The 16,042-nt window shown below is 46.5% G+C and overlaps 1 protein-coding gene across 1 annotated transcript in view; it reads right to left on the minus strand.

The window, feature by feature from the left end:
* The window catches only part of LOC103187166 (kelch-like protein 2), a 54,126-nt gene extending 42,029 nt beyond the window's left edge, over positions 1 to 12,097 (minus strand). Inside the window, exon 1 of the mRNA XM_007906547.2 lies at positions 11,967 to 12,097. Coding sequence (XP_007904738.2) covers positions 11,967 to 12,034 — 68 coding nt within the window. The 5' untranslated portion in view covers positions 12,035 to 12,097. The remainder of the gene's footprint in view (positions 1 to 11,966) is intronic.
* Positions 12,098 to 16,042: the final 3,945 nt, after the last annotated feature.

The following is a 16,042-nucleotide window of genomic DNA, read 5'->3' on the forward strand; positions in this document are numbered from 1 at the left end:
CCTTTCCCTTCCAAGGTCCTGGAATGAGTTGTTGCTTCCCAGCTTCGCTCATCCTCTCCCGCCACTCCTTTTACGAACCCCTCCAATCGGATTTTTGTGTCGCCCACAGCACAGAAACAGCCCTGGTCAAAGTGACAAATGACATTCTGTCCATCTGCGACCGGGGCTCCCTCTGCCTCCTCGATCTCTCTGCTGCCTTCGACACCGTCGACCACTCTATCCTCATCCACCGCCTCTCCTCATCTCAACCCTCACGGCTCTGTCCTTGACTGGTTCAGATGGTATTTATCACACCTCCTCCACTTCATCTCCACAAAGTTTCTCTTCTAACCCCCACACCATCTCATGCGGGATTCCTCAAGGCTCTGTCCTTGGTTTTTAATACCTATCTGCTCCCTCTTGGTGACATCATCTGCAGACATGGAGTCAACTTCCACATGTATGCGTATGACACCCAACTCTGCCTCTCTGCCTCCACCCTTAACTCCAGGATCACTGCTGTCCTGACAGAATGTCTGCCAGACATCAAGTCCTGGATGAGAGCTAATTTTCTTCAGTTGAACATCAACAAGGCTGAGGCTCTCGATTGGCTCCCGTCAGCGCCTCCACACCTCAGGCACTGACAGCATCACCGTCCATGGTTACACACTCCATCTCGCTATGCCAGTCCGGAACCTTGGGGTCTTGTTTGACCTCAACTATCCTTTCTACCCCACATCCTTGCCATGACCCACTCTGCCTTCCCCCCACCTCCACAACATTGTTTGGCTCAGCCACTGTCTCACATCACAGGCCACCGAAACCCTCATAGACGCATTCATAACATCTAGGGTCAACTATGCAAACTCCTTGCTTTTCGGCCTCCCCAACTCCACCCTCCATAGGCTGCATATCATCCAGAACTCTTCAGCCCGTGTCCTCTCCCACACCAGGCTCCGCGACCCTAACTTGCCCAACTCCACTGGTTTCCCATCACACAGAGGATACAGTTCAAGATCCGGGTCCTCACTTTCAAAGCCGTCCATGGTCTTGCTCACCATTACCTCTGCGACCTCCTAACCCTCTACCATCCTGCCCGCTCCCTCCGCTCAGCGGGCTCTGGCCTGCTTCACGTTCCCCGCCTTGCCCGCCCCACCATTAGCAGGCAGGTCATCTGCAACTCTGCCCCCACCGTCTGGAACACCATCCCGCAGTTCCTCCACCTCGCCCTCTCCCTTGTCTCCTTCAGTACCCAGCTCAAGACCCTCCTCTCTGACCGTACTTTCTATCATACTGCTTCATCTCCTGCCCTCCACCCTCCCCAATCCCGACCCCAAGCTCGGGTCCTAAACACTGACTGTCCAGCACCTTGGGACGTTCTCTCGATACGAAAGGGGCTACACAAATGTAATGTTGTTGTTGTTGTTGAGTATTCCCCTCCCACTTTTCCTTTTCAGAGGGCATAAACCCATGCTGGAATGCAGTTCCACTGTCCCCGACTCCTCTCTGCTACCTTGGCCAAGTCACCACTTCAGACACAAGTCTAGACAGCAACTAGTAACAGCCATGAGAGCCGAGGCAGGCATCCAGACTCTGTATCAAGCGGCATCTATCTGAACACTGATCAAGAATAGGAAACCTAGCTAGTTATTTTTCCATCCCTTGCCTGGGGCCTTTTAAAGATAGCTAACACAGCACAAGCCAGATAGTGAACCAGGTTCATGTACTTACGGCTCACCAGCACACATAGCAACCACATGGAGAGGCCAATTTTGTTCTTTTTACATGTCTCGCCTCCCCCTAAACAATTTGCGTTTGTTGAGTGCCTTTTTCTCAATATAGGATAAACCTCTCCAGTGCTTCACAGTTCAAGAATAGTTTGAGATATTCCCTACTAGAAGATCTGTTACATGTAAAACTGGGTTTTAGAATTTATTTCTACTACATCCACAATCACTGGAGAAAAGATCCTCCACTACATAGACATTTGCTTTTCCAAACTTGTGTTACATTTTCTCTTTATGACACGGGAGTGCAGTACTGGTGGTAACATATCTTCACTGGTGGCACTTTAGCTGAGGGACATTAGAGTAGTTTGTCATGTATTTTCACCAATACCCCTTGTATTGGAATGAAAATCAATCCTTATAAAAAAGTCATCTGATTTTCATTGTAAGAAAAATCACAGATTTTATTTGGTGCGCGATGATGTGTGCTCGCATATCCCGAAGCTCAATTCGCCACATTGCCAATTTCTGGGAATTCCAGGGCAATGCAAGCTGAGTACAGGTGAACAGCTTCCGGGAATGTGCATTCATCACATTAAATCTGCATTTCCCTGAACCAGTGCGTCAGGTGTTAGGATGTGGTCGTCACATTGCATTGCCTTTTCTTTCTTGGTATGAAAAACATCAGATTTGTTGCCTTGATCTGTGATTTTTTTTAATGGAGTTAAGATTATGTTGGTACGTGGCTTGATTTGAGGTTTTTATTTGAGGAATGTAATATGTACAGTATAATTATTTTCTAAATTTCTCCCCATCAGCAGACGTCTCTGCTCCTAATGCCCTGGGTCCTCAAGCTGGGGTGTGGTTCCACACCCAGGAGTTATTTTCCCTCCAGTTCCCTGCCTAAATGGCCATTATTCACATAAAGTATGGCAGTGAGTATCAGCAGAGCTCTGTCTTTTGAAAGAAAAACTCCCCCTCCCCAAAATACCTGGGTTTTATTTGGGGAATAAAACCTTGCTGTATTGGTCCTTAAATATAGTGATAAGAGCACAGACTATTGACCAACTGATCCAGGTACACTGGTCTGAGTGAAGCATAATTTTGTCCACAAAATACAATCAAAAACCATTTTACAGTAAATCGTGTGAAGCACGTTGAGACGTCTTGACAACATGATAAGGTGCTGTATCAAATGCAAGGATTAATAATAATTCTTGCATTTGGTATAGCACCTTATCATGTTGTTGAGACGTCTCAAAGCGCTTCACAGAATACATTGTCAAGCAAATTGACTGTATATGTTATGGGCGAAAGGCGGCAGCCAGACACAAACAGCAGTGGATTGCGTGACCAAATTTACTCCTGGAAAATGATCCCCCCTACTACTGCTAGGTAGAGTCATGTGTGCGTGTGTAGTATTTATTATCATAATAGTAGCAATCCATAAGCTAATACCGCTTATATGAAGTGAGTCGTGTAGCTCAGTGGTTAGAGCACTCGCCTTGCAAGCGAGACACCTGGGTTCAATTCCAGGCAGGGCAAAACCTTGGGCAAGTTTCCTTATTCCACACGGCTAATAATAATCCCTCCAAAACAATAATAAATTGGTTATCTTCTGTATTTTGGGCCTGACATTTATCATAAACCTCCTCTTTCTGTTTTAATTTAATCCCAATTTCCTTAATTGTCCAAGATTGTATTTTCTGAACAACACACACACAGACACACACACATAATTTTCCAGGGTTACAGGGCTTTGGTCACAGGAAAGTCATATTTTTATCTCTCAGAATGAAAATGTATACACTGTATTTTGAAGCACCTCACCATGTCACAGCACTTCACGGCTAATAATAAAGTGTGACTGTTTTAGTTGAAAAACACAGGAACCCAATAAACAGCTATGGATTGATTGATCAATTAATCTGAGAATTTGTTGACTGAAACATCAAGAGTAATAGTGCCACATGACCCTTAAACATCCACCTGAACAAACAGACAGATGTGGAGGTCCTGTAGCTCAGTGGTTAGAGCACTCGCTTTGCAAGCGAGAGACCTGGGTTCAAATCCAGGCAGGGCGACACCTTGGGCAAGTTTCCTTACTCCACACGCCTAATAATAATCCCTCCAAAACAAAACAATAATAAATTGTTCACTCAATCCACAACTGTTTGTGGGACACTACTGTGCGCAATTGGCTGCCGTGTTTTGCCCACAAATATACGGTCAATTCACTTTACAGTCTATTCTGTGAAGCGCTATGAGATGTCGAGAAGACGTGAAAAAGCACGATATCAAATGCAGGGATTATTATTATTATTATATGCAATCAACTAAGCTTTTTTTCTCTCTGGTTGAAAAACCTCAAAGTTGAAGCAAGAGACTGCAATGATTTCTCAGAACTATCCTCAATACCAAGCATACCATCCGAATCTTATTCCTGGGTTAGTGACCTGGAACAATGCACGGATTCCCCACATGCACTGTGTCACGTTCTGGCTCATGGGGTCTGAGGAGATTAATGCAGTAACTGAATTCATAGTTTGATGGAAAGGGAGGGGCAATGAATGACAACCTAATGGATACATATGTCCCAGCTACCTCTATCCCTTTCAAATTTACAACAACAAAAATGTGATCACTCAATCCATGACTGTTTGTGGAACATCGCTGTATGCAATTGGCTGCCGCGAATTGGGAAGTGAATTGAGACGTCTTGAAGACGTGACAAGGCGCTATATCAAATGCAAGGATTATTATTGTCATTATTTTTAATAACAAATATTTCCTATTCATAGAACTCCTCCGTCCTTTTGTTTCACTGCCTCTGTAATTTTTTTTAAAAAAACTTTGCTACATTTGAGACTGAACAAAAAGAATTTGTATTTATGTGATGCAGCACCTACACCTCAAAACATCTCAAAACACTTCCCAGGTAATTACTGTCAAGTGTGGTGACTGTTTCTGTAGGCAGCAAAACAAAACTTACCATTTTAGTAAGATTTCCCAGAATGAAGGGGAAAAATATGTTCATGACTATTGTGAATGCCTGGGACGTCCTCCCGACATGAAAGGCACTATACTAATGTAACTTTGTATTTTATTGTGAAAAGGCCACAGTCTCGCTGCCAAAACATCGGATGTGCAGAACTCCACTGAGCTACTTGACATGAGGTGCCTTTTGGTTTAGAGGATTCTGAAAACGGGGACAGATTGCTACAGTGGATATAGATACATGGAAAGTAAGTGGTATGAAGAAAAGATGGGCAATGAAATTGAGAAGTGTGACATAATGTAACAGAACTAATAAGATGAATGGCCTGTGTGTTCCTATTGGTTCACTCACTCCATGGGACACTGCTGTCCCATAGAGTGGCAGTCTGGCTGCCACATTTTGCCAATAAAATACAATCAATCCACTTTACAGTGTATCCTGTGAATCGCTTTAGATGTCTCCAAGAGGTGTTAAGGTGCTATATCAAAGGCAAAGATTATTATTATTTACCATTCACAGCAGCTAGTTGCGTTTGATATGAAGACAAAGGCGATACTTCCCAAACATTGTCTGTACATTAAGTCCCTGTAATCTTTCAGTGATGACAAAGTTAGCAGTAGCAAAGAGATAGAAAATGGGGGAATGGGCCTGTTCACAATGAGAATAAGCTCACTCCACAGATGAGACTAAGTCATACAGACTAGGAAAGTCCCAGGTTGCATTTCTGATTTGTGTTGTGTTAGCTGATCCAGGGCAGCAGTTGAGGCTCCCCCAGCCTAGTAAGGGAAAACAGTTAGCCAGAGTTGCCTACTCCTGATTGTAGTTCCTATGCAACTCATGAAAGCACTGCTCAACTCCACTCACTCACTCACTCACTCATCATTGCTTACTTACGACAACACTGCTCAACTCCACTCACACTGCTTCTTATCTACCTTTTCATTTTTTTTAAAAAAAAGCAAATTATTTGGGCTCTGCCACAATGTTTTCTCCTTTTGCAGAGTTACCTGGTATCTGGCCCAGCAATTAAGCTGCCTATGGTGAATTCCCAGATAAAGACCCTGACTGCTTGGTGTGGAGCTAAGTCATATCAAGGTTTCGGGTTCTTTTCTCAGTCTGTGCTGAACAAGCAAATTTCAAATGGGAGTGATAATTGACCCTAGTGACCTTGTACAAGGAGAGAGAAAGAAAAATCAAACAGTCCTCCAAATTACAATCCTATGATTCCTGATGGAAAGTGCATGTTTGAATGTTAGGCGAAAATAGGTCAGGATTTGGCTGATTTGGCGAAAACATCCTCCATTTTCAAGGATATTATAATTGCATTGATGTGATTGGTAATACTCTTGGCTCTAAGTCAGAAGATCATGGTTTCGCCCAAGTAGGGTCTTTAAACTCATATGGATTGACACTCCAAAGCAATGCTGGGGGGTGTACTACATTGTCAGAGGTGTAATGGCTTGAATGACATGTTAACCAAGATCCCATCTGCTTGTTGGATAGATCTTAAAGATCCCATGGCATTTTTAAAAAGAGAAGGGAGTTTCTCCCAGCGTCCTGGCTAATCATCCTCCAGATAGAATTGGGTCGTTCAATTGATGGCTGTTTGTGGGACATTGCTGTATGCAAATTGACTGCCAAGGTTGCCACCAAAAAAACAGGCACTACACTTTACAGTAAAATTTGTTCAGTGCTTCATGATAACCTCCTGACATGAAATGTAATATATCAAATGCAAGAAGTATTATTAGAGTATAGCTCACTAATGATTATGTCCAAAAGTTGTAGTGCTCACATTACTGTGTAGCTCAAACCTTACAGCATGATCATGTACAACAGCTTGGTGGAAGCAATAAGAAGAATGACAAACAGTGTTACCCCAACCCAACAAAAGGAAGAAACATTGTTTAAATGAATCAGCAATCCAACAGGATACTTTTAAAATCCTGACAGTGAACAGGTCACTTATAAAAATACAATATGTAAACAAATCCCTTCAAGTTCTAGTGTGGATCCATTCAAGAGGAATCTAGACTTTCACATAAGGGAAAGGACAACAGAAGGATATGGGAGGGAGTAAGGAGTGGGTAGAGACTCATGTGGAGTTTGAGCAATGGCTCAGATTGTTTGGGCCGAGTGGCCTGTTTCCATGCTGTACAATCTTTGTAAATTCCCACCTCTATCCGTACTCCAACTTTTATTGCCAAAATTACAGTAGCCTTGCTCCATATACAAACTGATTTTTTTAATATTCTAGGCTGAATACACAACATACTGATTGGTATGATAACAGCTTGATCAGTATAGCGCCCTTCACACGGGGTAGTTTCCCGGAGCGCTTGGAATAATCCATTAAGAATGGGCAGCAACATTATAAATGATAATAAAATCAAATTCATGGATTTGCTTAAATTTTCAAACTTAATTATAATAAGGGGCTTATTACTCATTTGAATATTAAAGTCTAATTACTCTTAAGAAACAAAACTGCTGAAACCCCTTCATGAAAAACAAACCAGCTCGTCCCATGCAGCAACACAGGTATGAACACGGTATATGAAGTAACCCCCATTACATGATGCAAATTCCGGTGTTGAACAAAGATTAAACTCAAGGATGGAGGGAAATTCTATACAGAACTGGGAAAATACAAGGTTTGTGACATTTTCAAACTTTGTCCACTTGAACTGTGAAGCAGGATACCCACGGTTATGACAGTATGGTCGATTTTGTCATTTCAAACGTGGGTTTTGGTTAATGAAAGCATTTGAAGCTACACAATAGTACAATTAAGTCTCAATAGTTACATATCTATCAATGGTGGTGGTGGAATTCGACACAATCTGAGGCAATCAATTACAAGCAAATTAAGAAGGATGTTGGCACGAACAAAGCAACACGGGCTGTTGTGATATTTTCTTTCCTCGTAGCATACTGGTACCAGTTTGCGCAGTGACACAATGATGCCATTCACAGCAGTTTACAACGGTAAACGTGATATGCATGTGATATTTTACACTGTAAATTGGGATTTTAGCAAATTGAAAAATTGCAATTAACACAACGATTCCATTTGTAACTATCACAAATTAGACCCGTCGTCTCTATAGACGAAGCTTTGGGAATGTTGCCATATTTAAAATAATGATCTTTTGTTAAATATTGTATGTTAAATGTCTTCAGCCACTACACCCCGAAGCTATGGAATTCCCTCCCTCAATCCCTTCGCCTTGCCCCTTCTTTCCCCATTTTCAGATTGTGCCTGAAGACCTTCCTCTGCGACCATGCCTATGGTCACCTTCCTCCTCCCCCCGGCTCAGCATTGAGCTCCACCATTGTTAAGAGCCGTAGGACACCGCCCAGCATGAATGGCGCTATATAAATTCAAGTTGTTTTTGTATGTGGGGAGGAGGGGAAGATGGGAGAAAAGAGAGAACAGAAAGTTGCACTTCGTATGTGGAAGCTGGAACTCATTAAGTTTTGATATTTTATTATATCCATTCCTCAACATCGCTCTTAATAACTTAACAGGTGCATTCCTGCCCTCTCCCCCAATACCAAAAGCTTTCTAAAACAGTTTAAATTTCAATACAACAAATTTAAAATTGGGGTTTATTCACTGGGTGTTATTCTAACATTGAAAAATGTTCAGATTTACACATTCTTTTTCCTTCACAATTTTTCGTCTGATTATTCTCCCTTTCCTAAAGGAACTGAGGGAAGATTCTTCACATGGAAAACTGATGGTCCCTTACCCAAATATGTATTCATCTTGGGGAGGGCACAAAAAAATTATCAGAACCTATTTCGAGTATGGTACTTAGAAGCAGGAATCATGCACAACCTTCTCACCAACAAAGGACATTGAGAATAACTGTGGCCCCTCCACCAACGATTAGGTCAGTTAACTGAGATCAGCGGCTGAATACAGGACTCTCCTAGTCTTTCTGATTTAGCACCACACCAGATAACCTACTGAATCTTTACTCGCATCCAAGTAGAGTTTTCTAGAAGAAACAGTAAATATTTGTTTGTGTTGATAAATACAGAAGTCTCTCCTCAAATAAATACTGGATGAAGTTGTAACAAAAAAAGCAAGAGGCTGCATTCTTTCCCAAAAGGAGGGATACAAATCGTGTTTGTAAATAAAAAGAAAAATATATGAAAATATAGGGATGGACAAACAACGCAATGATATGAATCAAAACAGGCACTGTGATTAATAACATAAGTATCTTCTTTCTCAACTTAAAAGGGTTGCACCAAATACAATATGTTCGTCATAATGTGTGTCCCCTTTAAGCCAGATATTGTTTAGGACTCTACATTTAGACAGGAGACCAACAAATCTGTATCTGGGTAGGGGGGGTCCAAAGCAATACTTACTAAAATACACTTAAAAACAAGACAGCTATATTATATGTTGATACAAGACACATTCATGGAGAAACACTCCCCCAACAAAATATTGTACACACTGAACAGGGGAGATTTCCTTATCCTCTGACCTAACTAACCTCACTTACAGCCTCAAGATTCTTCAATAGTCACAATATTTCGCAAATATTCTAACAATTTGAATTGCCTTTCTCTTCAGATCACGTTTAATTTAATCCAACACTCTCCTGCCCTCTCTCTAGGGCAGCAGTGGACAACCAATGGCCCACGGGCCGGAAGTTGCCTGCAAGGCTGTCAAGCGTGGTCCTACTGAACATTCACACGAATCTTGGTGAGTGTTTTAAAACAATGTTTTTGTTTCCAGTTTTTTGGGGTTGAATATTTCTTGATTTATGGCATAAATCAATCAACAAAATTTATTGTGTTGGGACGACCAAAAAATTTGCCCACCACTGGTCTACGATGATCTCCTCCTTGTGGCTGGGTGTCCTCCCTGTTCCCTGGCTGAAGTCTGGCAGGTGCCGGGCTGGGCTGTCCCCTGGCTGCACGCTGTCTGTGACGCGGGTGTCCCCGAGATGCAGTCAGTCTCTCTGTGCTGTGTGTGCGGGGAGGTGTGAGGGGGGGGGGGGGGGGGGCCTGGGTGTAATCAATCTTTCTGTGGAGTCCTGTAGCTCAGTGGTTAGAGCACTCGTTTTGCAAGTGAGAGACCTGAGTTCAATTCCAGGCAGAGGGCGAAACCTTGGGCAAGTTTCCTTACTCCACACAGAGCCTAATAATAATCCCTCCAAAACCCAAAAAACAATAATAAATTGGTCATTTTCAATCTACGACTGTTTGTGGGACATTGCTGTGCGCAATTGGCTGCCGCGTTCGCCCACAAATATACAGTCAATTCACTTTACAGTGTGTTCTGTGAAGCGCTTTGGGACGTCCTCTCGACGTGAAAAGCGCTATATCAAAGGCAAGGATTATTATTTTATTATATTATGTACCACACCAAATAAAGCGCACCATATTCTGTGAACCACATCATATTCTGTAAAGCACTTTGAGACGTCTCAAAGACGCGATATATCAAATACAAGGATCATTATTATTATTTGTGTATGTGAGGGGAGGGGATGGCAGGTTGCAGTCAATGGTGTGTGTGTGTTGATTGCTGGGTACAGACAGCGGTGTGTGTTTGCTTAATGCTGGGTGCAGAGTCAGTGTGTGTGTTGGGTGCAGACAGTGGTGTGTGTGTGTATGTGCGCTGATAACTGGGTGCAGAGTGTGTGCTGGTTACTGGGTGTAGAGTGTGTGCTGGTTACTGGGTGCAGACAGTGTGTGCTGGTTACAGGTTGCAGAGTGTGTGCTGGTTATTGGGTGCAGACGGTGTGTCCTGGTTACAGGTTGCAGAGTGGGTGCTGGTTACTGGGTGCAGTGTGTGTGCTGGTTAACGGATGCAGACAGTGTGTGCTGGTTAGCGGGTGCAGACGGTGTGTGCTGGTTACTGGGTGCAGAGTGTGTGCTGGTTGCTGGGTGCAGAGTGTGTGCTGGTTAACAGGTGTGGACAGTGTGTGCTGGTTAGCGGGTGCAAAGTGTGTGCTGGTTAGTGGGTGCAGAGTGAATGCTGGTTAGTGGGTGCAGACAGTGTGTGCTGGTTAGTGGGTGCAGAGCGGGTGCTGGTTAGTGGGTGCAGACAGTGTGTGCTGGTTACTCGGTGCAGAGTGTGTGCTGCTTAGTGGGTGCAGACAGTGTGTGCTGGCTACTGGGTGCAGTGTGTGTGCTGGTAACTGGGTGCAGTGTGTGTGCTGGTTACTGGGTGTAGAGTGTATGCTGGTTACTGGGTGCAGACAGTGTGTGCTGGTTACAGGTTGCAGAGTGGGTGCTGGTTACTGGGTGCAGTGTGTGTGCTGGTTAACGGGTGCAGAGTGTGTGCTGGTTGCTGGGTGCAGAGTGTGTGCTGGTTAGCGGGTGCAGACTGAATGCTGGTTAGTGGATGCAGAGTGGGTGTTGGTTAGTGGGTGCAGACAGTCGGTGCTGGTTAGTGGGTGCAGACAGTCGGTGCTGGTTAGTAGGTGCAGAGAGGGTGCTGGTTACTGGGTGCAGAGCGGGTGCTGGTTAGTGGGTGCAGACGGTCTGTGCTCGTTACTGGGTGCAGATTGTGTGCTGGTTACTGGGTGCAGAGTGTGTGCTGGTAACTGGGTGCAGTGTGTGTGCTGGTTAGTGGGTGCAGAGTGTGTGCTGGTTAGTGGGTGCAGAGTGTGTGCAGCTTAGTGGGTGCAGAGTGAGTGCTGGTTAGTGGGTGCAGACAGTGGGTGCTGGTTACTGGGTGCAGAGTGGGTGCCGGTCAGTGGGTGCCGGTCAGTGGGTGCAGACAGTGGGTGCCGGTCGGTGGGTGCCGGTCGGTGGGTGCCGGTCGGTGGGTGCCGGTCGGTGGGTGCCGGTCAGTGGGTGCCGGTCGGTGGGTGCCGGTCGGTGGGTGCCGGTCGGTGGGTGCCGGTCAGTGGGTGCCGGTCAGTGGGTGCCGGTCAGTGGGTGCCGGTCAGTGGGTGCTGGTCAGTGGGTGCCGGTCAGTGGGTGCCGGTCAGTGGGTGCTGGTCAGTGGGTGCCGGTCAGTGGGTGCTGGTCAGTGGGTGCCGGTCGGTGGGTGCCGGTCGGTGGGTGCCGGTCAGTGGGTGCCGGTCAGTGGGTGCTGGTCAGTGGGTGCCGGTCGGTGGGTGCCGGTCAGTGGGTGCTGGTCAGTGGGTGCCGGTCAGTGGGTGCCGGTCAGTGGGTGCTGGTTACTGGGTGCTGGTCAGTGGGTGCTGGTCAGTGGGTGCCGGTCAGTGGGTGCTGGTCAGTGGGTGCCGGTCAGTGGCGGGACGCGCGCGGACACTCACATCTGTTGGATCTCCATTGTTGAGGACTGTCCCAGAACGCGCAGAGGGAACGCGGCGCTCCGCACCATTCCACTGCTCTCGGGAAGCTCAGCGCCGCCGCCGCGTGTGGGGTCTGTGGGCGCCGCGCGGCCGCTCCATTGTCTCTCCCGCGGCCGAGCAACTGCCGCGAGTGTCCGCGAGGGTCCGCGCGGGGGGAGTGCCGGGGGGGGGGGGAGGGGGGGAGGGGCTGCGGACCCGCAGGCGCTGCCTCTCCGGTTCCCGTTCCCTTTCCCTTCCGCCGCCGCCGCCTTCACTTCACACAGACGCTCCTCGTCGTCAGCACAGCAGCTCAGGTTCGCCTCCACTCACACCGTCTGTCTCCTCCCCATCCCCATCCCACACCGCACCGCACCGCGAGCCCTCCTCTCCCTCTCTCTGTTACACACTGTCGGTGACCGGGCGAGGCCGCACCGCGGGCTCCCCCTCTGGTTTGGAGGACTTCAGAGCCAACCCCCCCCCCCCCCCCCGCTATCTGTGGGGGAGGGGTAACGGGACGAGTGCCCGCAACCTGCAGCGTTGTTAACGCCTCCAGACGCCCTGCAGCACCCAGTGGGGGGGGGGGCGTGGGTGGGGGTGTGGGAGGGGCTGTGGGGGGGTGCGGGTGTGGGGGGGCTGTGGGGGTGTGTGCGGGGGTGGGGGGGGTGTGCGGGGGGTGTGGGGGGCTGTGTGGGGGTGGGGGGGGTGGGTGCGGGGGGGGGGGGGGGGGGTGGGGGGGTGTGGGGGGGGTGGGGTGTGCGGGGGGGTGGGGGGGTGCGGGGGGGGGGGTGTGTGCGGGGGGGGGGGTGTGTGGGGGGTGGGGGGTGTGCGGGGGGTGGGTGGGGGTGTGTGCGGGGTGTGTGCGGGGGGGTGGGGTGTGTGGGGGGGGTGGGGGTGTGTGCGGGGGGGTGGGGGTGTGCGGGGGGGGGGGGGTGGGGTGTGGGGGGGGTGTGGGGTGTGGGGGGTGGGGGTGTGTGGGGGGTGGGGGTGTGTGGGGGGTGGGGGTGTGTGCGGGGGGTGGGGGGTGTGTGGGGGGGGGGTGGGTGTGTGGGGGGCGGGGTGTGTGTGTGGGGGGTGGGGGTGTGTGCGGGTGGTGGGGGTGTGTGCGGGGGGGTGGGGGTGTGTGCGGGGGGGTGGGGGGGTGTGTGTGTGGGGGGGGTTCTGGCTGCAGTGCATGTGCTGTGAGTTGGTGACATCTGTCTGTGCTTCAGGCCGTCATGTGCAGTGAAATGCAATCATTTGAGCTTCAAACTTTTACGTGAAGTGCATTTATGCGTCAACAGCAACAACTTACACATGTGTGGAGAGCGCCTTTCACATCAGGAGGACATCCCCAGGGGCTGCACAGTCCAGGGGGTTGGACCCGTGCAGGGGGTTGGGTTGGGTTGGGTGGTGGGGGGGGGGCGGAGCGGGGAGCGTGGACGGCGGGGAGGGTGGGGGTAGAAGGGCGACCGAAGGCGCGGACAAAGAGGAGGGTCTTGAGACGGGTCTCGAAGAAGGCAAGAGAGAGCCAGGCGGAGGGGCTGCGGGATGGAGTTCCGGAGGGTGGGGGGCAGGGAGGCTGAAGACCCGGCCGCCGATGGGCGGGCGGGCGGGCGGAGGACATGGCGCAGGCTGGAGCGCAGGGTGGTCGCAAAGTCCTGTTACCCCCATTTCTTTTTCTACAGTACGCCGACCAACAGCTTAAAACACGTGGAACAGTGATGACAATTGTATTTAGAAGTACTCAATTTTATTCAGTACAAGTGATTAACTGCATTTCGACCTCCAGAGGAACAATGTGAACGCCATCGTTTTCATGGCAGATAATGATCTCTACGCCGTGTTCAGTGCGACATCTTACGTAACATCAATGGAGTCACGAGGAAGTTACTGGTATCAGACATTGTTGCGCTCGACTCTTCTGCAACAGAAAATACAAACTCATTGTAAGAAAAAAGCAGGGTGGTAACATGACTTTGTGAACAACCTATATCAGTGAATCAGATTCAACTCAAATTGGAAATACAGTAATGCCTCGGAAAATATACCCCATTATTAATACAATAACTGGACTTATACAGTGCAGTTTAATGTTTACATTATAAATGTTTTGTGCTAAACAGTAAACAAATACATGGACCCAAAATGTACATTGGAATACATTTTGAGAATATAATAATAATAATCCTTGCATTTGATATAGTGCTTTTCACGTCGGGAGGACGTCCCAAAGCGCTTCACAGAACACACTGTAAAGTGAATTGACTCTATATTTGTGGGCGAACGCGGCAGCCAATTGCGCACAGCAATGTCCCACAAACAGTCATAGATTGAAAATGACCAATTTATTATTGTTTTTTTTGTTTTGGAGGGATTATTATTAGGCTCTGTGTGGAGTAAGGAAACTTGCCCAAGGTTTCGCCCTCTGCCTGGAATTGAACTCAGGTCTCTCACTTGCAAAGCGAGTGCTCTAACCACTGAGCTACAGGACTCCACCCCAGAATGTGCTCAAAACATTTACAATTAAATTAGACTGGGAGTGGTTTCCTAATTGACTGGAACATTGATCTTGTGAAGCGCTTTGAGACATCCTCCCAAAGTGAAAGATACTACGTTTTATTATTCTTATTCTAGTTTACTGCCATACAGTAAATGATGGTCTCTGGGTTATTCTTTTATTATAACAATAATAATACAGTAATAACTACTTCTTTTTACACTTTTATTCAAAACATGAAACTTTTATCAAGAGGTTTTTTTAGCAAAAAAGAGGATTTGCATTATACGTCTCAAATATCATCTGATCGTTAGTGTGCAGAATTCTGAAATTACCTTAAACTTCAAGCTGTTAAATTGCTTCAAATATAGAATATGGCCATGTAGATCATGTTTTATCATTACATATTTCATGCCAGTGGCATGTGTTTGTAAACTAAAAATGCTAATAAATCATGAATGATATTCTTACCTGTATTTAACGGTATTAAAACACTACAGCAGCCCCCCTTTTGCAAAGTTATAATGATCCTAAATTATAATCCTTGCATTTGATACAGCTTCTTATCATGTGGTCAATATCACAGGATTTACTGAAATGTGAAATGATTGTAATTTTTCGGCAAGGCAGCCAATTTGCTTACAGTAATGTCCCATAAACAGCCATGAAATTAATGACAAATTTTATCTCAGAGATTGTTGGCCATGACACTGGAAGAAACTCCTTTCTCTTTTCGAATAGTGGTATGAAATCTTTAAAGTCCTCTTGAACAGGCAGATGGGACCTCGGTTTAATATCTTATCGAAAGGATGAGTTTTCTGCATACAGCAATGTCCCACAAACTGCTATAAAGTGCACAGTTAATTTATTTTCTGGGGGGAATTTTGGCCAAGACATTGGGAGAAATTCCCTTTACTTTTCAAATAGTACCATGACAACGCTCCATAACATGCAGCTAAGCAAGCAAATGTGAATTTAATTTAACATCATCCAGAGTAATCTTCCGCTGAATCCTTCACTTTCCTTCTTAATGTCATATTCTTTTGCTTTTTCCTGATCTCTGAATACGTGACTTCCTTTTCCTATAATGTACATCGTCAGTATTCTGTTCTAATTTAGTCTTGAGCTCCTTTTGGACTTTCAGCCCCAAGAGACTGTATTTAATTTGGGTCATGATGATTGAATTTGCAGTTCCAGTAAAAATGGTGTTTCTCTTCCTCTCGTTTTCTGTTGTATATGTTTTCTCTTTCACACAATTGCAACCACCTCTACCACATCTTCACTCTAAATCCTAGTCTCAAAGATTCTTTGGTTTGCCACCTTCTCTATAGATTGCACTAAGGTCGCCTGCTTTTGTATCTATATATTGCTGCCTCATCTGTTTTTATAAATACAGGATCGAATAATAATAATAATAATCCTGGCATTTGATATAGCACATTATCATATATTCGAGACCTATGGAGCAATATCCTGTGAAGCACTTTGAGACATCGCCCCCATGTGAAAACACTGTACCTAATACAAAGAATATTATTATTTTATTAAGCACCTAGAAAATGTGTCTCACATGCAAGACAAT

This window comes from Callorhinchus milii, unplaced genomic scaffold (assembly GCF_018977255.1).
Source record: "Callorhinchus milii isolate IMCB2004 unplaced genomic scaffold, IMCB_Cmil_1.0 Scaffold1, whole genome shotgun sequence".
NCBI lineage: Eukaryota > Metazoa > Chordata > Chondrichthyes > Chimaeriformes > Callorhinchidae > Callorhinchus > Callorhinchus milii.